Source organism: Canis lupus, chromosome 10 (genome assembly GCF_048164855.1).
Source record: "Canis lupus baileyi chromosome 10, mCanLup2.hap1, whole genome shotgun sequence".
Classification (NCBI taxonomy): Eukaryota; Metazoa; Chordata; class Mammalia; order Carnivora; family Canidae; genus Canis; species Canis lupus.
This window is the reverse complement of record NC_132847.1, coordinates 21,793,706-21,819,764: the sequence shown is the minus strand read 5'-3', so window position 1 is coordinate 21,819,764 and position 26,059 is coordinate 21,793,706. Positions and strand designations below refer to the sequence as shown.

Sequence of the window (26,059 nt, the reverse complement as noted above, 5' to 3'; positions counted from 1 at the left end):
GGCAGAATGTCTAAGCACAGCTCTGCAGAGGAAAAACAAAGTGGGCCAAGACCTCAGCTCTCTATTCCTCAAGCACAATCAGAGATTGCATTTCAGACCATGCTCAGAGAACAGTTGCTTCAACTGGGGTTCCTGTAGGGGTTTCAGGGGAGAGGGGACAAACCCTCCAAAACTGAATGCCCAGATTCATGTGCCTTGGCATGCCTTGGGTCAGAAGGCATAGACAAGACATGTACCTGAATTAATGGCCACCCACTTCCAAAGATTGCTGCCTAAAGTATCAGAAAGGAGCTTAGAATCTGCCCTAACAAACAGATTAATGATTGAGACTCCTAAGCCTCATAACATGTTTTGTCTGTTTTTTTTTTAATTTTTAAAAAAATTTAAAAAAGATTTTATTTATTTATGAGACAGAGAGAGAGAGAGAGAGAGAGAGAGAGAGAGAATGAGAGTGACAGAGACACAGGCAGAGGGAGAAGCAGGCCCCATGCAGGGAGCCTGACATGGGACTCCATCCTGGGTCTCCAGGATCACGCCCTGGGCCAAAGGTGGCGCTAAACTGTTGAGCCACCCAGGCTGCCCTTTTGTTTTGTTTTAGAGTAAACTGAGGCTTGGGCACCTGGGTGGCTCAGTTGGTTGAGCATTAGACTCTTGGTTTTGGTTCAGGTCATGATCTCAGGATTGTGGGATTGAGCTCTGTATTGGGATCTGTGCTTGGGCATGGATCCTGCTTGGGATTCTCTCCCTCTGGCCCCACCCCACTCTCTCTCAAATAAATAAATAAATCTTAAAAAAAAACAAAAAACAAAAATGAGGCTCAGAGACTAGTGTTTGTTTGCAAATACATAGGCTTGCTAAATACCAACTCAGGCCTTAGAGTTCAACCTTTACCCATGTTATGCTTTGGGCAAGAATTCTAAAGGTCAGACAAATGAGCTTATTAAATGCCATCCACTATGTTTCTTCAAGGGAGATGCTAGGACTAGGGGTAAGAAAACTACCAGCCTTCAGAACTGGACAGATGTCAGAAAATCCCATGGGTATCAGTGTATCTGTTATCCACTGTCACCATTTCATTTCCAATCAAGTAGGAAAGCTCTTCCAAAGAGAAGAGCTTTCTTTTGTGTTTTTTTGAGTATTTTCTGTCAGGATTTTGCCCAAAGGCAGGATAAATAAGACTTAAGGACAGAAAAGAAAGAAGAAGATTGTGGCACCAGGGATTATGTGGCAAGTGTAGTGACTGGCTACTTAATTTGCAGGCCCAATGCGACATGAAAATGCAAGACCTCTTATTCAAAAATTATGAAGAATTTCAAGACATCAGTAGCAGAGCATTACAACCAAGTGTGGAGCCCCATATAACTGCACAGTTTGTGTGCCTATAAAGATGGCCCAGTAGTGGGTCGAGGCTTGTCTCTTTGGGGAAGGGAGCAGGGCAAGTTTTGCACTGGGGTGCTAGGAAGGATGAGGTATGGGCCAGCTCCCCATCACTCCCTACTATAGCCTATGCAGCCACGGCTCTAGGTTCCTCTTCCTCCCTGAAGAGGGGTGTCCCAAATCCCCATCAGCATCCTGTGGCACAGGTGGTAGCCACATGCACACAGCAGCCACCTGTCCCAAGCCCAGGGTTGGTGCTATTGGTTTTTGGAAATCCTGCTCATACCCAGCAGGGGAAGGCAGCTGATGTCATGGCTACTCATAGTTGGTTTCAAGGTTGGGCCCTCTCTTGAAGAGTTACTGTGCCACAGAATCTTTTTGGGAAGCTGCAAAGGCCCTAGTAATAGGACACAGGATCAGCAGACAAAGTTCCAGCTGTAAGTCATGGGACCGAAGTCTGATAAATCAGCTGCCAGCCTGAAGAAGGGCCCTTTTCTCCAAGGGGTTATTCTAGTGAAGGCCAGGTCCTACCTGTGACCAGCTCCTTGGGATTTGAAGGGTGTGTTGTGTGTTTTGGGATTCCATTAGCCAGAGCCCAGAGAACTCCCTGTGGCTGACAGTGACATTGTAAACCCAGTAGAAGATAGTCTTTTCCTAAATAAGATAGAACTGTCCCTTGTATCTCTGCACATATGCACACATGCATGTACACACAAACATACACACATGTGGTCTGCTCAGAGGCTAGTGGTGGACAGTCTATTAAGGAACTGGCTGGCATTGCTCTGGAGCTGTGCTTTCAGGTCAAGCATTAACGTTTCTAAAACATAATCCCCTTTTCCACTGTGCGCGCGCGCGCGCGCACACACACACACACACACACACACACACACACTGGGTAGAGAGTGGATTGTGGGAACTAAGTGGCCCCAAACTGTGCAGTGTGGGGGCACTGGATATGCCCTCCCAGGGTTACTGTGTCTGTCTGATCCTCACGGTCTAAGACCAACATTCTAAGTTGGTCTAATATGAACTCTGCACAAAGGCCATCTAGCTTTTGGCTTTGCTTTAAGAAAAAACAACCCAGGTCACAAGGTAATAGAAGACGAGAGGTCACTCTTGACATAGAAGAATATGCTTCTCATGCCACTGAGCAGTACTAACAGAAATGACAACTATAGTATACTGGGTGCTCATTTTGTGCCTTGTATTATCTCATGTGATCTCAAGGTCGCCATGTGAAATGGGTACTTTCTTTATCCCTATTTTTCAAATGAGGAAATGAAGGCCTGGAGCAATGAAGCAACCAGCCCAAGTTCTAGTGGACTAGTAAAAGGAATTGCTTAATTATTTATTCAACCGTCATTGAGCACCTGTTCTGGGCCAGACTCTGTGTGGGGCACAAAACAGACATGGTTACTACCTCCACAAAGCTCAAGGTCAAGCATTCTTTACAGGACAGATCAAGTGTGCATATTGTGCATGCATGAGCCTGGCTGTCCTGGGCAGGGCAGGCTCTCTTCTGGGCCACCGTGCCCTTGTTCTCTGGCTAGGGAGGAAAAGAGGCCTCCCCTACCTCATCCTCCTCCAGATGGACAGAGTTCTAAAACCTGAACTCGTTCAGATACTCATCTTAGATAACTAATGCTCGCATGGGGCTAGGCACATGGTGGACTCTGAACAAACTGCTGATGAGTGAATGCTGAATGCTGAACAATCAGATGTAATGGAAAAGGGGTTTGGGAAATGTGAGACATCACACATTGTCCTTTGAAAATCACCCTCAGCCTTGAACTCTCAAAGTAGCCAGTCTAGCAGTTTTAGCCTTTACCAAAGCCATCAAGGACCATAAGGATAAGTTATCCCTAATGATCTCCATAGAACTGAGAACTCCAGATGGCAGTCTGATGTTGAGCAGAGCACAGGCTCTTTTGGGCTCTGCCACTTTCTGGTTGTGACTTTAGGCTTTCACCCACCTAGATTGGCCTCCCTTTTCATCCTCAGAGACATGACAATAATAACCCCTCCTGGGGTTGTAGTGAGCACAGGACAGGAAATATAAGTGGAGTGTTTAACACAGTGTCTGACATGTTTCAGACCTCATTAAATGGTAGTTCCCTTTTTATGGAGCCCATGCCTTTGTCCTCATGGCCATGACTTAGAACAAACAGCATGAATAAATAAGTAAAGCAAGTTACACTTAAATTTGTGGCAACAGTAATTCTTAGAAATAAGAATTTCCTGGTCAATGACCAACAATTGAAAAAGCTTTTGATACAAACTATAAAATCCTTTTATAATGGGTATCAATCTCAGAGATGACTGTGAATGAAAAGTTAGCAATAGTCCATTTAAGAATGAAAAGAGGTTTCTACTATGTCATCTTACACTTTTTTTTTTCATTCCAGGAGGAAACTCAGGAAGTAGTTAACAATAGAACACACGTCCACTCCAATTTCTTTTTTCATAACTTTGTTGTGAATAAGCAAAAACTTTCCTGGCCACCATAGCAATAGGGCAGGGAGTGAGTAGGGTAGGGAAATCTGGCATTTTTAGTCTTTTTGTTTATAATAGCTTCATTGAAATACAGTTCACGTCACATAAAATTCACTCTTGTAATGTGTGTACAATTCAGTGGTATTCAGTATTCCAAGAATTACTCAACCACTAGCACTAATTTTAGAACATATTCATCACCTCTGGAAGAAACACCATACCTATTAGCAGTCACTTCCTACTCACTTCCCCCACCCCCTGGCAACCAGTAATATACTTGCTGTCTCCAAAGATTTGCCGATTCTGGACATTTAATATAAGTGGAACATATACAACATATATACATATTCACTCAGCATAATGTTTTCAAGGTTTATTCATCTTGTTTTAGCACATAACAGTGCTTTGCTTTTTGTGGTTAAATAATATACTATTGTATGGGTAGGCCACATCTAACTTAGCCAATCACCAGTTGATAAGACAATGGAGCTGTTTCTACTTTTCAGCTGTTATGAAGAATGATGCTATGAACTTTTGTGGACAAGATTTTGCATGGATATATGTTTTCACTTTTCTTGGGCATATATGTAGGAGTACAACTGCCAAGTTTCAACAAACTCTCTGTTTCCTAAAGTGGCTGCACTGTTTTACAGTCCCAACAGCAATGAATGAGGGTTTCAGTTCTCCATATTCCTACCAATGCTTGTTATTGTATGTCATTTTAATTTTAACCATCCTAGCAGGTGTTAGGAAGTGTCTCATTGTGGTTTCAATTTTCATTTCCCTAATGACTAATGACACTGAACATCTTTTGTGTTGAACCTACAGATCAATTTGAGGAGTGCTGCCATCTTAACAATATTAAGTCATCTGTTTTGTGAACAGAACATGACATGTATTTCTATTTATTTAGGTCTCCTTTAATTTCTTTCAAGATTTTTTTTTTTTTTTTTTTTTTTTTTTAGTTTTTGGAGCTTAAGTTGTGCATTAAAAAAAAAATGTATTCCTGAATAACTTAAGTATTTCTTGTAAGATAGCAGGGCTACCAAAATTTCTCACTGCCTTTGTTATTTATTTTTGTATCTGAGAATATCTTTACTTCATTTTTGAAAGATAATTTTGCTGGAAATAAGATTCTTGGTTGACATCTTTTTCCTTTCAGTATTTTGAATATGTTATTCTGCTGCCTTCTTGCCCTATGTTTTTTTGTTTTTAGTTTTTTGGGTTTTTTTTGCCCCACAGTTTTTGATGAGAAGTCAAATGTGAAACTTATTAGGGTTCCCTTGTACATGACAAGTCATATTTTTCTTGCTGCTTTTAAAACTTTCCCTTTGGGACACCTGGGTGGCTCAGTGGTTGAGTGTCTGCCTTCAGCTAAGGGAGTGATCCCAGAGTACCGGGATCAAGTCCCACATCAGGCTCCCTGCATGGAGCCTGCTTTTCCCTCTGTCTGTGTCTCTGCCTCTCTCTGTGTCTCTCAGGAATAAATAAATAAAATCTTAAAAAAGAAACCAAACACTTTTCCTTTCTCTTTGGCTCTCAGTGGTTTTTCTATAATGTCAGTGTGTGGAATTTTTTGGTTTTTTTCTAGTTGAAATTCACTGAGTTTCTGAGCTATATAGATTAGTGTTTTTCTTCTTCAACTTCTTTTCAAATGAAGTTATTTCCTATGGGGACAGCTTCCGAGCTCTCTGTTCTTAGGGACTACCTGTGCCCCTGGACAAAAATATCTGAGCCCTTGCTCCAGAGCTGGTGGCAGGCAAAGAAGCCCTCCAGAGTGATGCCTTGGTTTATTAATTGGATACTGGGTAAGAGTGGTAGCCTCTATCTTTTTGGCTTGACTCTCCTTGGATGGAACATTTACCTTACAAACAATCTGGGATATGCACGACCAGGGTCCTAGTATTCTCAGCCTGTGGAATCTGGGGTAGAGCTGCCACTATATGAGTAGGGGCCAAGTAGAGGATGGGATTCCCCAATCTCTCAGTTATACTCAACAGGAATTAAGCCTCTACAACTCAAAGCTCATGGAATCCAGGGAGGTGGCTAGACCTCAAAATATTTTCATTTCTTCTCAGATTAGAGGTAAAGAAAAAGCAACCAGAGTTGGGGAGGTCTCAGTGGAGAACTCTACGGTCACTGAAGGCTGAATCAAAGCAAAAGACCCGGTAGGTGTGAGTGGGACGGTGAGGATGGGGTGGAGGAATGTGAGGGAAGTAGAGGGGGCACTCAGAGCCCAGGCTCTCCCCCTTGCATCCTGGCACTGGATCCACCACAGGTCCACTGCTCTACTCTGGGTATGTAAGTAAATGGGATGGGGTCTGTGTCAGCCTCCCAGCATGGAGGGGAAGCTCTGGAGGTGCCACTGTGAACCTGCCCTCCAGACCTGCAAATACACAGCAAAAGTCACCAGCCTTGGGCTATCTGTGCTCTTTGCCAAGGCATGTGACTCAACCCAGCCTTTCCCAAGAGCCTCCATTCTCTCTCCACTGTCACAACTCCAAATGGGAATCCTTGCTTTTCTTTTGGGCTCAGAGGTATGCTTAACAGTAGACCAAGATTTCAGACAACACAGAAGCCCTGTATTAGCCTTGAACATAAACTGAATTTAGCCTGATGTAAATTACTGTCCATGCAGAGGCCTGAGGCACTTGCAGCTCCTCTGACCCACCCTGCCAAAGCTTTGTTTTTGTCAGTACACCATCCTACCTCTTGGACTCTGTGTGAGGGTTCTACTGCCCACCAGGAGGGGTGGACAAAGTTTGTTTATCCAGAAACTTGGCAGGAGATGTGGGTGAAGCAGCCTCCAGACAAAAGCACACTCAGATCCTCGTGGCCATTGTCAGAGGATCATAACTGAGAAGCAACAAGGGAAATTGTTTGGGGGGTGCAGCTGCTAAACAAACAGGGAAGCACATTCATACCAGAGCAAGGGAAAACTCCCTTAGTCTCCTTTATTTGTTTTCTGGAAAAAACTTTTAGAAAATCTCCCCGGTGTTGCCTGGAGGCGGAGATCCAACACCTCCCCTTTGGAATCTGACAGAGAGCTAGTCTGAGTGTGAACTTGGCTAACATTCAGGCTGTCCTGACAGCTAAGCTGCCAGTCCCCACACTAGCCAGCAGCATTTCCTGGTAGCTTGTAGGCCTGGTAGAAAGAAAACAGCTTATGCCTGCCTATTGCTCCAAATTTTTACCTTCGCCAGAGCCCACCTGGGCCTCAGATGAGTCACACCCCTGGGAGCTGCTGTACGCAGTCCCATGTAGTAGCCAACCAAGTACCAGCCTTAGTTTGTCATTGTTCCTCCTTTGCTACTCCCAATGCCTCCCATAAGTGCCCTGATAGCAGAAGACGAGGCCTCCAGGTTCCGACCTCATACCTTTGAGCTATGGGTAGAGAATCAATATGTCTTGCTCTGTTCATGCCCTGATCCCACCCAGGTCCCAAGAAAGATGGCACAAGGCTGGTGCTTCAAGAGGTCCAGGCCCTTTGCTGGAGACTGTATACCTACCAGCAGCTCCACCCATGGGTTCGTAAAGGATGCAACCATGTTAGAAGAGGAAAGGAGCCCATGTGATGGAGCAGCATGCCTGCCTTGGGCCACTGGGAGCCTGACACAGAAATCTGGTCCTTAACAAAAAGGCTCTTACAGGGCCTCTGGATCACGGGGCCTAGGAGAAACAGTACTCAGCTCAGAGGTGACTGCCTAGTTTTCCCAGCCTATGGACTGAAGGGTATCAAGTCTGCCTAATGATGTTCCAAGAGAAAAGTGGGCATATTTGAGGAAAAAGACAACCCAGGCTTACACCCTGGCCATGAGCCAGGCTCACCCCTACTGCTTGCCCTGTGGCCCTTGCCCTGTGACTCTGATAAATCTGCACAGCAGGATATCTGCTGCCCTCTCTGTTCCTTCAGCTGTAGGGCAGGAGGGCTTTGAGTTTTCTCACACATAGACCTTTTCTCTTTGGGGTTTGTGGCACTGAAGGGTTATACAGAGAGCCATGCTCACTGAGGCTGGTCTCGCCACTGCAGTAGGTCTCAGCAGCAAGGACTCTGTATCAGACAGACTGTTTGGTGATGTGTGGGGTCCCTTCCTTCCTCAACAGAAGTTTTAGTCTCAATCCATTGGGCCATATCCCACTAGTCCCTGCTTCTGTCCTTGTGCTGCACACCCTGCAGATAACATAGCTAAGAGGTGTCTGGCACTCCATCCTGCAAGGGAAAATACAGGCTCCTCCAGCTCTGACTCCAGAGACAGATGAAGGACCTTACCCTGGATTTTTACCATCGCTATCCTTGAAGTGAAAAATAACTTGGTTTAAGCTGGACCAAAGTAATAATTGCATAAATAAATAAATGGGAGTGAAGGGGAAGCTCTTATCTAGAGAAGAATTCCAATTAATAAATTGGAAAGAATGTGGGAGATGCAAAATTACCACTAGGCAAACACCACAGTAATACTTGTTTCTGTTAAGGTCCTGAGATGGATGCTAAAATCAGCGGATAAATGTTTGAGGATAAACGGGATATCTGAATAGTCTCAAGGTATATCCCCCAAGATACTTATCAATTATGAAGGGGAAAAATACTGACTTCATGGTGAAAAAGCCCAGCAGACTACCACTTAACCACGTGATCAAAGCTGACATCACCAATCACAAGCCCTATCAACACCATAGACCCACTGGTATGATGCCCTGAGGACATATTGCTTCTACAATATTCTTACCAAAAGCTGCACAAGCTCAATCTTATCATGAGAAAAATCATGCAAATCCAAACCAAGGGACATTCATCAAAATAATTGATAGACTCATGAAAAGTGTCAAGGTGATGAATGATAAGGCAAGACTGAGAGGCATGGTCGCAGATCAGAAGAGACTAAGGTGGCAGGCCAACTAAGTACAGTGTGAGCTTCTGGATTGGATCAAACACAGAAAAAAGAACATTACTGGTGGTGGTGGTGGTGAGGGGAATATTACTAGAAAAAAAACACTACTAGAAACTGGTGAAATTCAAATACTGTTTGTAGTTTAGTTAATTATAGAGCAACTAACATTAATTTCCTGGTTTTGATACAGGAATTATGGTTATGTAAATTGTTAACATAAGGGAAGCTGGTTGAAAGGTATATGTGAATTCTCTATACTATTTTTTTTAAAGGGAGACAGAGAATCTCTTTTTTTTTTTTTTAAAGATTTTATTTATTTATTCATGAGAGACACAGAGAGAGAGAGGCAGAGACACAGATAGAGGGAGAAGCAGGCTCCATGCAGGGAGCCCGACATGGGACTCGATCCCAGGTTTCCAGGATCACACCCTGGGCTGACGGTGGCGCCAAAACGCTGAGCCACCCAGGCTGCCCGAATTCTCTATACTATTTTGACAACTTTTCTCTAAGTCAAAAACTCATTCAAAAGGAAGTTTGTAAAAATGTAATTCTTAATAACTATAAAAGAATCATCAATTGGACTTTATAAACAGCCCTGGAGGAAGGAAACCACCTTACGCAAAAATACACAGACAGACACACTCATGCAAGTCCCAGCTCAAAAACCACACTCCTGCCTCATGGCATTCTATGAGAGGCATTTCCAAGCAGAACATGCCATCCTTGGTTTCCTGGCTGACCTTGCCATCCCTGTGGGGGTCACGTGTTGGTTCAGCTGTCCCCAAGGGTATGCCCACTGAGAGATCCTGCATGGCGGGCTAAAACAGAAACCATCTGATGACAGTTCCTTTACTTGGATCGTGCCAGCTGGGACGCAGAGAACCTGGTCAGGGTCCCTGAGCTTGACCCTATGGTTGAGCTGGGGCCACTTCTCCCACAGCAGTGGCCAAGTCAGTGTGGATGTGGACCTATATCTTATTCTGTAGGTCCTAGAACTTTCCCAGGAGCCAAGGGGCACAGCCTCTAGCAAGTCTCATCACCCATTATTCTGGCTGCATCCTGGACCTTAGCACAGCTTCCACAATGCTCATATTGTACAGCCAGAGGTGATGAGATTTTGCCCTTACCTCTCCTCACCCACAGGCCAATGATCCCCATTTGCTGGTTCTGAGGGGTGTGGCATGGCCTCACCGAGTCCTCCCAACAACTCAGAGAAGCTGTGCACTCTTATGATCCTCACTTTTTAAAAAAGATTTTATTTATTTATTCATGAGAGACACACAGAGAGAGAGAGAGAGAGAGAGAGAGAGAGAGAGAAAGAGAGAGAGAGAGAGGCAGAGACATAGGGAGAGGGAGAAGCAGGTTCCATGCAGGGAGCCCGACATGGGACTTGATCCTGGGACTCCAGGATCACGCCCCAGGCCGAAGGCGGCGCTAAACCTCTGAGCCCCCCGGGCTGCCCTGATCCTCACTTTTAATTTTTTTTTTTTTTATGATAGTCACACAGAGAGAGAGAGAGAGAGAGAGAGAGAGAGAGGAAGAGACACAGGCTGAGGGAGAAGCAGGCTCCATGCACCGGGAGCCCGACGTGGGATTCGATCCCGGGTCTCCAGGATCGCGCCCTGGGCCAAAGGCAGGCGCTAAACCGCTGCGCCACCCAGGGATCCCCCTCACTTTTAAAAAATTATAAAAAAGAAACCACATAACATAAAGTTAACCATCTTAATGGTCTTTAAGTATACAGTTCAGTAGAGTTAAATATATTCATATTGTTATGCAATCCCCAGAATTCTTTTCATCTTGCCAAACTAGACTCTATACCCATTGAACAACAACTCCCCATTTCTCCCTGCCCCAGCCCCTAGTAACTACTTCTTTCTGTTTTTCTGAGTTTGACTACTCTTCATACTGTGAAATCAGTTTTTGTCTTTTTTCTGACTGGCTTATTTCACTCAGCATAAAGTCCTTAAAATTCACCTGTATTGTAGCATATGTCAGAATTTCCTTCCTTTTTAAGGCTGAATAATATTCCATGGTATCTATATGCCACATTTTCTTCATCCATGTATCCATTGATGGACATTTGGGATGCTTTTACCTTTTGGCTGTTATGAATAATGTTGCTATGAACATAAGCATACAAATACTTCTTTGAGACCCTGCTTTCAATTCTTGTGTATATAGGCCCAGAAGTGATATGCTGGATTCAATGGTAATTCTAAGTTTAATTTTTTAAAGAACTGCTACACTATTTTTCATAGTGGCTACACCTTTTTACATTCCTACCAACAGTACATGGGGATTCCAATTTCTCCACATCCCTGCCAACACATGTTATTTTCTGTATTTTTTGATAGCAGCCATCTTAATGGATGTTAGGTGGTATCTCATTGTGGTTTTGATTTCCTTAATAATTAGTAATATATTTTTTAATAATTAGTAATATTGAGCATATTTTCATATACTTGTGTCCACTCTTATAGTTAAGGAAACTGAGGCTTTGAGCAGTGATGTAACCTGCTGAAGTGAGCCAAGTGGCTAGGGGTGCAGTCAGAATTGGCCCTCCAGTCTAACTCCAGGACTTCTTGTGCCACCATCTCTCTGGGGAGAGCCACCTCCCCCTACTCACCCTGGTGCTTCTCCCCTCCTTCCTCCCAAACACCAGCACTCATTCCTTACTTATTTTACTCCACAACCCAAAAAAGAAGCAAGGAAGGGAAAGGCTGCTGAGAAAGCAAACCCTTTTGCATGAATGTGAGTGTGCGACGATATGAATCCCCAGAGGTGCCCACAGGACCCTAAGCAGAGCACAACAGAGGGAGCTATGGCCTTGGAGGCCAACAGCTATCCATTTTTCACACCCTGAGGTGAAGGAAAGAAGGGAAGGGCAAAGCAAGTAAGGGCAAAGAGGTCAAACCAGTTGTCAGAGGGTGCTGCAGCTACTAGGGCCAGCTCTGCTCAGATTCTGATGACACTTGGAGGAACTGAGTTAAAAGGAGCTGATCCTCAGTCTCAGTTGCCCCAATACCAGGCTGTGGGCAGGAGATGGACACATACTTGGAGCCTCTGCTAAGGAACAATGCCAGAGAATCATAGTCAACTCAGCGCCCAAGATAGGCATGGTGACAATGCAGGGGGGATCCAGAAGTGGTCCACAGGATAAGCCCACTTTTCACAGGTTCTATAGACTCTATAGCCACCACTCCCAGTTGGCCACCAGGCTCTTGCCAAGGAAACTCCTACAGATTCCTTGCTGGTCTTCTTGCTTTTCATAGCAGGTAGAGTAAGCTTCTGCCAAATCTGGCCATGCTATCCCTTGCTTAGAATCTTATTACCTGGGATCCCTGGGTGGCTCAGCGGTTTAGCACCTGCCTTCGGCCTGGGGCGTGATCCTGAAGTCCCGGGATCGAGTCCCACGTCAGGCTCCCTGCATGAAGCCTGCTTCTCCCTCTGCCTGTGTCTCTGCTTCTCTCTATATATATCTCTCATGAATAAATAAATAAAATAAAAAAAAATCTTATTACATCACTTTCCTCAGAATAAAGTCAATTCCTCAGTTACAACGCCCACTGTGAAATGATATCTGTTGGCATTTCTAGCCTCATATGGAATTCCCATAGTTCCAGGTGGCTGGTAGTCAGGTGCAATTCTCTGACCACCAGCCACCTGGATCTTTGGGAATTCCACCTGCAGAATTTGCCATGATCTTTGCTTAGTCAAGGTCTACTCATATTTCCAGACTCAGATCAAATTTTAACACCTCTTCTAGGATAATTTCCTCACTCTGTTATCCCTACAGAGAGGGTAATATATTGCCCCAGGTCATAGAGCAAGTCATCCAGAATTTGAATTCAGGCTCCAGAACCCTATTACTAACCAGGGTTGATGTTAGCCCTCTCTGTGGTATGGCTAGTGTGCCCCATGGGCATCTGAGCTTTGAAAGTGAGCCCCAAACCCCAGATATCTACAGTCTAGTGTCCAGCATAAGGCCAGTCATGATGTCTGATGATTGCCACATTGTGCTGAGGGAAGAGAATTAATAGGGGTCACATTCAGTTTTTTGGAGGGGAGAAACAGAGTTGGAGGAAGGGCCTGGGAAATCCTACTTGCCTGATCAACAGAAGAAAACTAGTCTGGGTATACCCTCCTCAAAAGGATCCAATGTCTCATGGCCTTTACCAGATGCAAAATACGAAGTATAGGGGACAAAGTTATGTGGGTAGCCTGATTCCTGAAACTCAGACAACTTGCCACCGAACCACTTAGGAAACTGAAGGGCTAATGGCATAAGCTGGAACCCTGTCCACCACTGGATCCTATCCTCAAAAGGGTCTGTGTGAGTCGGTCTCTTCATCAGTACATTGGGGCTAGGGTTATGGCTCCTATGGTTCCCTGCATCCGGTCAGCATCGGGAGTCCCTCTGCTCCTTTTCAGAGAAATTGGAGCCTCAAGATAGGACCCCAAGCCTCACCAAAAGGTGTGTGTCAGAGCAGTGGAATCCCTGATGCTTCCAGAAGTCTGTGGCCAGGGAACAGGTTAGATCTGCCCATGGCCCACCTGGCAGCAAGGCTCTTCTCTGTGTCCACACTTGGGCTCAGCAGAAATCCCCACATTCCTCCTCCTGCCAGTAGCAAGAACTTGACTCAGACTCTATATCTGAGCATTCTGCAACGGGCGTCTTGGGAAACAATTTCATCTGTTATGAAACTCTAAAGGGAAAGACAGTTGGTGACAACACTCCCTGCTCCATCCCCTCCGTACTATACAGAACCCACCACGTGTTGGAAGCGTAGCACAGTTGGCAGCCAGTCAGGTTTGACGGGGTGCGGGGAACTCTCACCCAGGGGCCGCCGCCAGGGAGTCTCAAGGGGTCTGAAGTGGGCGGAGGGCCATTTGCACACCCACCTCGGTCACGATGGTGGACTGGTAGATGTCCTGGCTGAACTCCCAGCCATCCAGGCAGCTCTCCTGCTCCAGCTGCTCCAGGTCCACATCGCGTCCCGGCTCCAGCCCGAGCGCCGAGAAGTTGGCGATCGCCGCGAGCCGGTAGCGCCGGCAGCTGTGCGGCACCTCGCGGCCGTCCTGCAGCCGCAGCGGGATACTGTGGTTGCGCCACGCGCGGCTCAGGTTCGCGGCGTCGGGCACCCGGCAGCGGTGCTCGGGGGTGGCGGCCAGGAACACGACTGACATTCCATTGAAGCCGTTGGGGATGATGCTGGCGCTGAGCAGGAAGAAGATGAGGCGCTGGAAGGGCCCCCACTCGCCCAGGAAGGTGGTCACCTCGTCGTAGTCCCGCATGCTTCCCACCGCTGTTGCGCGGCTGCAGCAAGCGGAGCTAAGAACTGCGCCCCCGGCAGAGCCGCGCGCGCAAGGGCGTTCCCCGAGGGTATCCGATGCGCCCGGAGGCCAAGCAGGCTGCGGGAAACTGGGGCGCACGGCCGGGTAAGCGTTCCCGGGAAACAGGCTGCGGCCCTCGGAACGCTCCCGGGAGCCAGCGGGTCTCGAAGCTGGAAGCCACCGGAGGCACCCGGGACCACACCCCCATCCCGGCTGGGGCGGGAAGAGGAGGGCGGCGGCGCGGCCCGGGTGGGGCTCCCCGCCGGCCCCGCCTCGTGCTCCGCCCCCGTGCCCCCGCGACCCGCCGCCGAGCCCGCTCCCGCTCGGGGTGCCTCCCGGCCGCGGGAGGGGAAGCCCGGTGCCCGCGCACGCCGCGACCCCCGACGCTGAGCTCCCAGAGCGAAGCCGCGGCGCTGGGGCCCGCGGGGGAGAGCGTCGCCCCAGGCCTCGCCCGGGCAGGCGTCTCTCCCGGGCCTTCCGATCCGGAGTCTGACTGCGTTCAGGCCTCGGGCGCAGCGCGGACTGGAGCCCGTGGAGCGCGTGCTCGGGGGAAGGCTCCGTGGGCGAAGGGTGACTGAAGTGCGACCTCTGCGCGGGCGCGCACTCGGCGCGGTGGCTGGCACCAGGCGGCGGGGCGCTCATGCCCCACCCGTCCGAGGAGGGCTGCACGGACTCGGGCGCCAGCCGCGCCGCTCCCGCTCGGGAAAGCGGAGAGCGTCTTCCGGGCAGCCCGGAGCCTCCCCTTTAGTAAAAGGGGAACATGCCCGGAGCCAGAAGGGATGAGCAAGGTCACACTGCGGTGTCTCAGACACTCAGAGAGAGACTCTGAGATAGACGAAGGGGACGTGGGAGGCAGGGGCTACCGGGTGGTCCCACGATCCCGCTGGGGCCCCTGGAGAGGACTTCCACACAGAGCCTGACCCTTCGTGACAGCGCAATAATGGCGCTCCTGTCACCACTTCTGGGTTCTGACCCGAATCCCTTCATTCTCCCCGTGCCCCGGGGTTCTTCACCGCAGCTGCCAGAGCCTTCTTGGATTGGAAGGCCTCTGGGTTGCAAAAGGCACCGCCCCCACTCGGGGAACAGAGGGAGGGAGGAGGAGAAGGTCCAATTTGGCCTGATCTGGCAGGGAAACCAGAGCAGGGACCACAGACTGCTCAGTGCCCAGGCCTCAGGCCCTCCGCTGTTGTGTGAGCTAGCGGGGTGCTGCAGCCTGAGTCCTGGAGTTCAGGAGGCCATCAGATAACAGGCAGAAGGCCTCAGGTGTTTGGAGATCGCATACAAGTGTGTGGACTTCTCCAGGCCCGGGTTAAGAGGCTGAGGGACATTTCTGGTCAGTCTTCTAGCTTGCAGTCTGACCCTTCCTTAGCTGGCTTCTCACTCCCTTGGACCTGTTTCCTTTTCTGTGATAAGACTCTATGTCCTCATGTGCCAGGACAGGTCTGATTTATACCTGTTAGTCCTGTGAAATTACGATTAGCACACCCCTTTACTTTCAAAAGTATTCTTGAGGCGTCTAGGTGCCTTGATTTTGGCTCAGGTTATGATCTCAAGGTGGTGGGATCCTTATGACACACACATAGGCTTCATGCTTAGTGGGGAGTCTGCTTTGGGATTCTGTCTCCCTCTCCCTCTCTCCCTCCCACCCCGCTCAAATAAATCTTTAAAAAAATATATATCATTTGAACAATATTTTATGTGGTCATTGTCTTACTTAGCTTGAATTTCCATCCTTCCCTTTTCCCCCAATAAAAAAGCAAAGATAAAGATTTATTGGCGACGATTCATTTTAAGTAGTGATCCCAGGAAAAGGAGTGAGAGGCTAGGAACAGTGAACAGGGGAGAAGGTAAGGCCAGCAAACACTGTGTCACTGAGTAGGTCATTAGTACCAGGGTCAGTGATTATGCTGTGCTGAAATATATTGCATCCTGAAGCCAAAGGAAAAAATTAATAATATCGATCCTACCTTTTCTTAAAATTTTGATATTATTGATCATGGATTTTTATATAGATTTTGGTTTTTAAAAATACTACACTAAAATATTATTTATTTTGATGATTGAATTTCTTGGTGCCTCCTTAAATTTTCCATCTGACACAAACTTTCACTACTTTCCTTTGCCTCAGCCTTTGGGTCACCTCATTCCTGTGGGTGACTGGGATCCTATTAGGTCAATCCCGCTGGGACCTTGTGTAAAGAGCCATACATAATGGGGAGGTATTTATTTCCTAATTGGTCACCTGCCCTGCACTTCCAGATTGTAGTTGAACAAGCATTGCTCAAGTAAACTGTTTGGCATTTCCCATCAGTATATGTAAATCTATACTTTGAGCCATTTTGTCCTTCATACAAAATAAAGCCCAAGTGCACCGCTTAACGTGGACCCACTGAGAGGATTTCCCTTCACCATTGTCTAAGGCCTCTCCTGGGTGGGGCTGTGTTGCAGTAATCATCCATATTTTGGTCTAGTATCAAGCTAGCCCATCTGTGAGGGCTGATTTTTTCCCCCCTACTATTTGGTTGTAGAGAACCATCCCCATCAGACCATAGGTTTTTTTTTTTTTAATATTTTATTTATTTATTCATAAGAAACACACAGAGAGAGAGGCAGAGACACAGGCAGAGGGAGAAGCAGACTCCATGCAGGGACCCCAATGTGGGCCTTGATCCTGGGACTCCAGGATCATGCCCTGGGCTGAAGGCAGGGGTCAAACCATTGAGCCACACAGGGATCCCCAAGACCATAGTTTTGAGTTGAGAGGAAAGGGCTGGTATAGCTGAGGGAGGTGTCACTGAACTGAGCCCCTTGCTCATAAACTGACATGAGCTCTGTGGACCTGCTCAGGCCTGCCATGACTCTACCATTTCTATTACGTGATGGATTGCTAATGTGCCTGCTTAATCTTACAACTTGACAATACTCAGCTAATACTGGACATCTCTGGTTGCATAGACCCTTTATCCTTGTGCAGGGGCCATGCTTATCTTCTCCGTATCATTATATTTTTAGTATATGTGCTGCCAAAGCGAGCACTGGTTGCATAGACCCATAGACACTTAGTTTTTACTGTGGCTAAATAGTTGCCGTTTCAAAAGACAAATAGCTCTCTGCTACAGAAGACATGGCTTACTCTGGAACTCTAGAGATCTGTACTGAAATTCTTTTATTACAGCTTATCAGAGACTACCCAGCATTCTTATCACCATGAACACTTCTAGCACTATTGATCTTGCTGGGCCAAATGGCAGAGAACCTTGTACTATAGTTGGGCACACTGTAGAGCTCACTCTTGCTCTGGGTTTTACTCAAAACTGGGAGTCTTCCAAGGCAGGGAATAAATGGGTCAGAGTAGTATTCTCACCAAGCATTATGTCTTTATTAGTCGTGAAAGTACAGGGTACAACTTTACAGGGGATCATGTGGCATACTCCATACTACTGGTTCTCTAATAACTTTACCAACTTGCTTCAAAATAATATGGATGGAGCAAGTGAGGATATAGATGAAATAACACTGGCCATGATGTTGGGTCTAAGCATTCATTTTCTAGTTTGTCTGTTTTTATACGCATTTAACTTATTCCAGAACAAAAAGGTAAAAGAAAATGTCACCAGTGGGGAAGGCCCTGAATCTTCATACTTTTTATCCCCCACTTTTTGGCATGTGTGGGTCTTACTAGGATATTTAGAGTACTTTTTTGTTCTTGCTCATTAGGTCATATCAGCATTATGTCATCAATACATAATGGCTATCATGTTTTAGGGAATATCAAGGTAGTGAAAGTCACTAGGTACTATATTGTAACAGAAAATAGGAGAATTGACATAGCTCAGGGGCAAGAAAGTGAGTATATACTGCTATTCATCCCACAGAAAACCAAATAGCTTTTGATTCTCCTTACTGAAGGATTTTGAAAAGAAAATCCATGATGTTGGTGCTAATCTTGCAATTCCTCCCAGGATGGGATTTATTTTTGATTTAATAAATTGGTCAGACATATGGGCATGTTAGAGGCATCTATTTGTCCCTACCTACATAATGGCTCTAGGGAGTAAATATTAGGGTCTTGCGACCTTCTAAGACTACTATCCCAGTTATACACTTAGGGACCAGTTATGCACTTAAGAACAGTATGGATCTTTACAACCATTAGACCTGTTTGAATGAGAACTCCATTTACCACCTGGCTTTCATGAGCCTCCAATCTTACTGGGGGGACCATGATGGTGTTTCTTATCCCCCGGGAGCAAGGCTAGCTCATACTCTGAATCCAACAGCCCTTGAGAGGTCTAGGACTTTCCTTTTCCCCAGGCCAGAGTTGCTCTGGTAAAAGATCACTAGTATAGACTGAACTGTCTACCTCTAAATTCACATGTGGAAACCTTAACTTTCAAACATATTTGGAGATGAGGCCTTTGGGAACTAATTATGTTTACAGGAGATCATGAGGGTGGGGCTCTTACCATAGAATTAGAAGGCACACCAGGGAGTTCATAAGAAGGTGGCATTCTACAAGCCAGGAAGAAGACTCTCATGAGGAACTGAATCTGCCAGCACCTTGATCTTGGACTTTCCAGCCTCCAGAATCATGAGAAATAAATTTCTGTGGTTTAAGCCTACCAGTCTGTGCTATTTTGTTATGGCAGCCTGAGCAGACTAAGATAGCCATAGATCCCTTGTGGGAAGAGATTAGAGAAATAATGAACATATATACTTCTGGCTGTATAGGCAGGTTTTTCCTTAAGAAGACTTAGCCTCCTCTTCAATCAATAGGCTCTGAGCCTATGAAGTGGTCTCGGAAAATTATGAAAAATACTATTTCCCATTGTGGCAGCAGCCATCAGCCCTCTGCTTACCAGCTCTTACTTTTGGAGGTGAATCTGTTACACAAGTCATGTAACACTTGATCATCTATCCTTTCACTTAACTCCTAGGAGCACCATGGTCAATTAGTCATCACCACCTGGCTGTAGGTCAAAGCATGCTGGTTGCTACTTTGGTCTTGAAATGACCTCCACCCTGCCTCTGTTGGTTGTGTCACCATCCTGCCTCTGCTATTCTAGAATCTTATCCTCACTGACACTAGGAATCCTCACCTGTGCATTTTATATTGTCTTAGAGAAGGGAGCTATCTGGTGATAGCTTCTCTGGTCTTGCATCATAAATATAATCTAGCACTCTCACTCCCCCAAGCCTTCTGACTCCTTTCATACTCTTCTGGCATCTCCATCTTATTTCAATAGACCATAAGTGTGTCAGAGTTTCAAAGAGCCATCTCAGAAGCAAATGAAGATGTTTTTCTGTACCCTTGCTTGGATGTTGAGCCCAGTATAATAACAGAGCGCTCCTAGGTTAATAAAGTTCCACATGTTACCCCCGTTTCCACCAAAACAGAAGTCATCTTATTTTTTCAACATGTATGCCATTTCTTTGTGGATCAGGGACTGTATTTCCACCCCCCCCCCCAAGCTGTGCTGAGACTTCACCCTGGTTGTTGGTCTGAAGGCAGTGGTGTGGGATGGGTAGGGGAGGATCTTGAGGAAGGCAACCATCATCTTTAGATCCACTTATCTCTGGAGGAGTCTTGGCAGGGTTTCCAGACAAGGAGAGGCTGCTCTCCTATAGTGAGGAGAAGAGAGCTGCTGCTGAGCTTGAAGGTTTAAAGGAATCCAGGAATTCAAAATTCTCACATTGGTTTATCCAGATGTCTCTGCTCCATGCTCCAGGGCTCTATGCATTTCCTATCAGGGCCATGACTTTGCCATAGAACACCCATCAAAGCTGTGCATGCAGGATCACCTGGGTGATTTAGTTAAGCAACCAACTCTTGATTTCTGCTCAGGTCATGATCTCAGAGTCATGAGATCCAGTTAGCCCCACACTAGGCTCCTCGCCAGGTGTGGAGGCTGCTTAAAATTCTCCCTCTTCCTTTCTCATACTCTTTCTCTTGAAAGAAAGAAAGAAAGAAAGAAAGAAAGAAAGAAAGAAAGAAAGAAAGAAAGAAAGAAAGAAAGAAAGAAAAAGAAAGAAAGAAAGAAAGAAAGAAAAAGGCTGTGCATGCAGTTTTTTTCTTTTTATGTAGCTGTCCTACTCTTGCAAGTAAATCAGTTAAATCCTGGGCCTGACTTCCAGCACAACCTTCCCTGTGGCCGCAGGAAATGAGGGTTTCTGTAAGAGCTGCCATGGTGGCCTCCTGGCTTACACTGAGTGCCTTGAATTTATAGATGCTGACCCAGGCCTGTAATTTTCTTTTTTTTTTTATAAAAAAGATTTTATTAATTTATTCATTTGAGAGAGAGAGTGTGTGTGTGTGCACATGCATATGAGAGACAGAAAGAGAGAGAGAGAGGGAGAGAGAGTATGCAAGCAGGGGGAGGGGCAAAGAGAGAGGGAGAGAGAGAATCCCAAGCAGACTCTGCACTGCATGCATAGCCCACATGGGCTTGATCCCATGATCCTGAGTTCATGACTTGAGCTGAAACCAACAGTCAGTTGCTTAACTGACTGAGCTACCCAGGCCCTGCTGGGCCTATCATTTTCTTTTTTCAAGGCTTCTAAAGCACGTAGCAAAAGCCATCCAACTCCATGTGCCTTATAATCACCATTCTTCTCATACATTCTATGTGCCATAATCGGGGATTCTCAACTTTGGTACTATTGAAACTTTAGGCCAGATTATTGTTTGTTGTGAGGGCTGTCCTATGCATTCTAGGATGTTTAGCTGAATCTCTGACCTCTACCTACAGGATGCCAGTGAAGTGTTACTTCAGTTGTGATTAAAAAAAAAAATCTCTGGACATTGGTAAATGTCCACTGGTGGGTATATCAGCCCTGGTTAAAAAATACTGACACCAGCCAATGTTTCACTCTCCACTACTCTTTCATTGTCATCTCTTGTGGATGGGAGTTTTGCCACTCTGTGCCGGGGATTATCACCAGTCTACTTACTAACAGTAATGGGCCCTTCAGCCTTGTCCAAAAGGGGAACTTTCCAATTCTAGAATCCCTTCCCTGCAAGTCTGTCTTCCATCTGGGAATGGACCTAAGGGAACAGGAAGAAGAGACTGCAGAGAGTGAAAGAGAGAAGAAAAGCTACTAGAAGGGTGAAGGAGAGAGTTGTTTACAGTTTTGGAAAACTGTAGGAAGGTGTCTAAGAAATGTCTGTGTCAGGTTCACAAGTAGGCAACATGTATCCATAGGTTTCTATCCCTCATTGGCTCAGGGGTCCCCCTTTGGGTGTTAACTCCCTCACACTTCCAAATTGCACATGTGTGAATGTTGAGCAGGTTTCTGTATGTGTTTCCATGCCTCAGGGTCAGAGAAGTCCAGGAGTAGCAAGTGGGAAGTGACAGTGCCCTGGGATTGGACCACCTTGATAACAGGTTGCCGTTATCACTGGCTGCAGGAAGCAGTAATTCTGGAGAGGGAAGGTCTGAAGCACCAAGGAGGAGGTCCCATATTCAGTCTTCCCAGTCCTATATGCCTGGGGAGGATGCGGCCTGTGCCTCCTTTTGCTGGATGCTCCTCAGGACCATGAGGAAGGCAGGCCCCTGGCAGCCTCACTGGCAAAGTGAACTCCTGCTTCTGTTCTTTCCAGCCAAGAAGTTCTGCAATCAACACTTGTGGGTCTGTGGGCGACCTCCTGGCACTGAAACAATCCAATCCAGCTCAGACACTTGCCCATGTGAGCATTAAACCAGGAGTGGAAAAAAGCGGAGAGGGATGAGGTTGGAGAGGCTGACTGCAGAGGCTATACCACGCTTGATCTTAAACAGTCTAAATTGTTTCTTGGAGTCAGTTTTCATTCTGAGGCCAATGAGAGTCTGAGCAAAACCTAATGAGAGTTACATTTTAGAAAGTTCCCTCTGGTGGCCAAATTGAGAATGCAAGGAAGGGAGCTAGGGTAGAAGCAGAGACATCAGGGAGACTGTTGGAGGTGGCTGAGGGTGATGGATGGTGGTAGCCAAGAAATAAGTGAATTCAGGAGCTGTTAAAGAGGTGGTGGGACAGATCTTGATGATTAGCTGGATGTAGACACAAGGGAGGGAGAGATGCCTGATATTGGGTGTTGTCTTTGTCTAAGATGGAAGCATAAAAGTAGATTAGAGAGAAGGTGGTGAAATGGGTTTGGGATGTTTTGAGTTTGAGGTATCTTTGAGACATCCAGGTTGATATGTGCGCCCAGTCAGAGATCTGGGATAAAGATACGTATTTGGGAGTGTTCATGGCTGCAGAGAGCAGAGCCAGTCAGGGCGCCTGGCTGCAAGCAGACTCAGAGAATTGATGGGAAAGCTGGACATCTGGCAGGAATAAGCAGAAATCTGCTATGGAGGTGGCTCTGGGGAAGTAAATAAACTTAGTGGAGTCCAAGCAGGACGGTCTGCTTCAGATCGAGCCTAGAAAAAGAACTCCCCCTGGCCTGGGGTGGGGTGGCCTCTGTTCTCTGTCCTCCCGACCAAATGCAGTGGATGAGGTGGGACCACAAAAGGATAGAGGGCCAGTTTGGGAGGGATCTAGCTCAAACAACCCAGCCCAAACAACCCAAGCCACTCTAGAAAATGAGCTTCTAGGGAGGACAGGAGGATTTGGGCCAGAGCCTTGAGGCAGCCGGTGCCTCCAGAACAGGTAGGAGAGGAGCAGGGACATAGGATGAGGGGCTGAGGAGCAAGAGACTGCTCCCACCCAGGAATGTCTCTGTGGGTGATGAAGGAGGCTCCAACAGTCAGAGCAAGAGTCCTGGGAGCTGGAAGGAGCCATCGCCAGTTCTCTCATTAGCGCCAAGAACCACTGCAGAGCTGGTGAGCAGCCAACAGCTGTTTAGCAGGAGTCATGACCTGACCCCAGAAGCAGGCTGGGGGTGGGTTCATGCATGCCACAATTTATAATGAGATGATGTGGACACCAGCTTCGTCTGCACTCAGACCCAAAGCTTCAGGGGTCACCTGGGTTCAGCTTCCATCCCCTTGTACCCCATGGAGGGACAGAAGCTCAGCTCACCTATGTGAGGAGTCTGAAGCCTAAACTCTGGCCTCTTCTGGCAACCTTGCTAAGCAGAGACAGGTGAGCACCCTTCGGAAGTGACCTGGTGGGAGTCACCAGAATATTGGTAGGGCAGGCAACGTTCTCCAGTGAAGATGAATCCTTATAGTTGCTCTTGGTGCCCTTGCCACCCAGATTAGCTAGTCAAACCATGACACTAGCAAGTTTCTCAACATTTCTGAGTTCATCCATACAATGAGGATAGTAACTTCCTTTTGAGTTGATATGAGTGAGGATTAAAGAATAATATCAGTTCACTAAGGACTTGGGGATGAAGGCCTGGAACACATCAGCTCTTATTAGAGTTATTACCCAGCATTCATCTCATTTTCTAAGTCTGTGGCTGTGTTCTAACTGCCTGTGAGAATATGCCCTTAGGCCAAGAGTGCCCTGGACAGCAACTGAGTGTCCTACTGCTGCCTTTGTTGGTGAAGATGCTGGTGTGTGGGACTCTGGGCCCACAGCCTAGTCATGGGGCATCACAGTGCAGGTCACAACATCCCCCAACTCAGTTGTTCATTGGCTGTGAACTCAGCAACAGGCTATGGTGCCCCCAGAGTGCTTGGTCCTTGGCCTAGAAGGGAGGGCTGGCATGAAGAGACATGTGTGTTTTTCCTGCCCTCACCCCTTTTCTTGAATCTCAAGGACAAAGGTGGGGCAAATAAAGCTTGTCACACAGAGAACTAGGAAGAAGGACTCCATTTTCATTTTAAGCTCCTTGGAAGGTCAAGGAAGGCTGCAGGAGTCTGGAGGAGAGCTTGATGAATTAAATTTACAGGTTAGCACGACTGTAGGCAAGGTATGAGGCAGGGCTGTCAGCAGGGATCAGCAATGGCTGCACCTCGTCTGGCCTTGTGTGCTGGGATTGGGAGTTTAGATTTTGTCCTAAAACCAATGGAGAGCTATGGAAGCTTTAACAGACGGGAGTGACATAATCAGAATTGCATTTTTAAAAAGCTCCCTTTGCTGAGAGGATTTGGAGAAAGGATTGAGGGGTCAAGCAAAAGATAGGAAGGTCAAGCAGGTACAGCACCCACACAAGAGAATGTGGGGCCTGGATTGGGGCTGGAGCTATGGAGGCAAAGGGAAATGGGCTGGTTAGGGATTAGTTAGGGATGAATGCAGTCATGCCTACCAACTGGTCTCCCTGCTTCCACCTTTGCCCCTTACAGTCTATTCTTCAGAGAGCAGCCAGAGTGATCCTGGTTAAAACGTGAAAGTTCAGGTCATGCCACTCCCCTGGTTTCTCATCTGGGAGTAAAAGCCAAAGTCCTGCCTGTGGCTCACAAGGTCAACAGAGTCAGCTTTACTGCCTCCACACCTCTCTGACCTCAGCTAGTGCTCCTGGGCATGTCCCTTATACTACTCCAGCCATTTCTTCACTGTTCTTAGAATGCGGCAAGTGAAAGCCTCCTCCCTCTGCCCCACCCACCATCTTTGTATTTCCTGCTCCCTCTGCCTGCAAAGCAATTTCCCCAGATATCCGCACAGGTCTTTGCTTAATTGTTCCTGTATCTGTGAGATCTTTCTCAATTTCCTATACAAAGGGATCACTAATTCTCTACTGTAATATCTAATTTATATCCTTTATGGCAGTGCTTATAATCTGTACTTATTTTATATTTGTTCAAAATGTTTTTCACATATGAAGCACAATGCCTGGAACATAGTAGATTCTTAGCAAATAATTAGTTGAGTGAATGAGTTGAGCCTAAGGATGCCAGGGGGAGGCTGAGGCTATAAGAAGGATGTAGTTGCCCTTTGGGCCTTACCTCCCATTGAGGGTTTAGGAAGTATGCCAGCAGAAACCAGTGCAGCAAGGTGAGGAGGAAGGTGGGAGGCAGGGAGGCTTAGAATGTGTTGATATACGTGTGTGTGTGTGTGTGTGCATGTGCACCCGTGCGTAGGGGAGCGGTTGCAAGGTGCTGCCCCTCATGGCCTGGGGTCTGGACAGGACAGAAGTAGGTCTGGGCCAGGCTCTGACAATGGAGATAACAGTTGTGCCCAGAAACATGGGGTAGGAGCAGAAGGGGTAGGGTAGAGGGCATATGGATGGGAATTCTTTGCCTGGAGATGCATGGGCCAAGGCTTTGTTCTAAGGGAGGGGACAATGGGGGTGGTGGAGTTGGGCCTTAAAGAGTGAGCATAAAGGCATTTTGAGTTTGGGAGAAGATCTGAGAGCTATGAAAATGCAGAATGATATAATGTAGCAGTGAGACTTGGAAGTGAGACCAGGAGTCAGAGAGGCTTTAAATGGGAGGCTTACAAATGATAGACCACAGATCCCATCCTGAGGGCCCTGGGGGCCATGAAAGGGTCCACAAAACAAGGGAGTGGGAAGTTGCTCCAGCTGCCCCGAAATAGGCCCTGGAAATAGTGAGGAGGCAGGACCCCAGACACAGTGATGGATAGGATGTGAGAACTGTGGTGAGGACACAGATGGTGTCCGAATCTCTAATCTGAAGGCCTCTGAGGTAAGGTCAGGCCAGGTTTGGGATCAGTAATGAGCACTCCGTCTGGGTCAGGTGGGCTAGGGCACTGTGGATCGGGGATCCTTGATCTCGGTTGCTGCAGCCCTGCGGGCTGGAGATGTGAGTCTTGGGGCAGCACAAGGCGCCAAGGAGGCTCCAGGACCCTTCGGGGTGAGTGGGTCGTCTCTGTGGGGGTTGAGAGTGACTGCACATTCTGGGATTAAGGCTAGCGCAGGTGGCAGGTGGATCCACAGCAGCGGGTGGGGGTGGGGAGCCGAGCCTCTGCGGGTGCGAGCCTGGCCCAGCGGTGGGGGCCTGTCCCCGTGGCTCCGGTATTGATTTTTCCGTCTGCTTCGGTGCCTACTGGCTTCCCCGACTGCCCGTCATCGCTTCCGTTCCCGCCTATGACGGGGTGGGGCCCGGACCTCGCCGTCGGGCTGGGCGGGG

The 26,059-nt window shown here is 47.2% G+C and overlaps 1 protein-coding gene and 1 non-coding gene across 5 annotated transcripts in view; both read right to left on the bottom strand.

Annotated features, from left to right (window-relative positions):
* Positions 1-14,324, bottom strand: part of LOC140641312 (solute carrier family 22 member 4) — a 44,784-nt gene extending 30,460 nt beyond the window's left edge. For 3 of the 4 annotated variants that reach the window (XM_072840948.1, XM_072840950.1, XM_072840951.1), the window contains exon 1: positions 13,668-14,323. In XM_072840948.1, the coding sequence (XP_072697049.1) occupies positions 13,668-14,060 (393 nt within the window). In that variant the 5' untranslated portion in view covers positions 14,061-14,323. Of the gene's footprint in view, positions 1-13,667 lie in introns of all 4 variants that reach the window. The other variant, XM_072840949.1, reaches the window with a different exon arrangement.
* Positions 14,325-17,027: 2,703 nt separating this feature from the next.
* Positions 17,028-17,135, bottom strand: LOC140642033 (U6 spliceosomal RNA). The gene has a single exon (XR_012038615.1). It is a non-coding gene; the product is annotated as a U6 spliceosomal RNA (small nuclear RNA).
* Between the last annotated feature and the right edge of the window lie 8,924 nt (positions 17,136-26,059).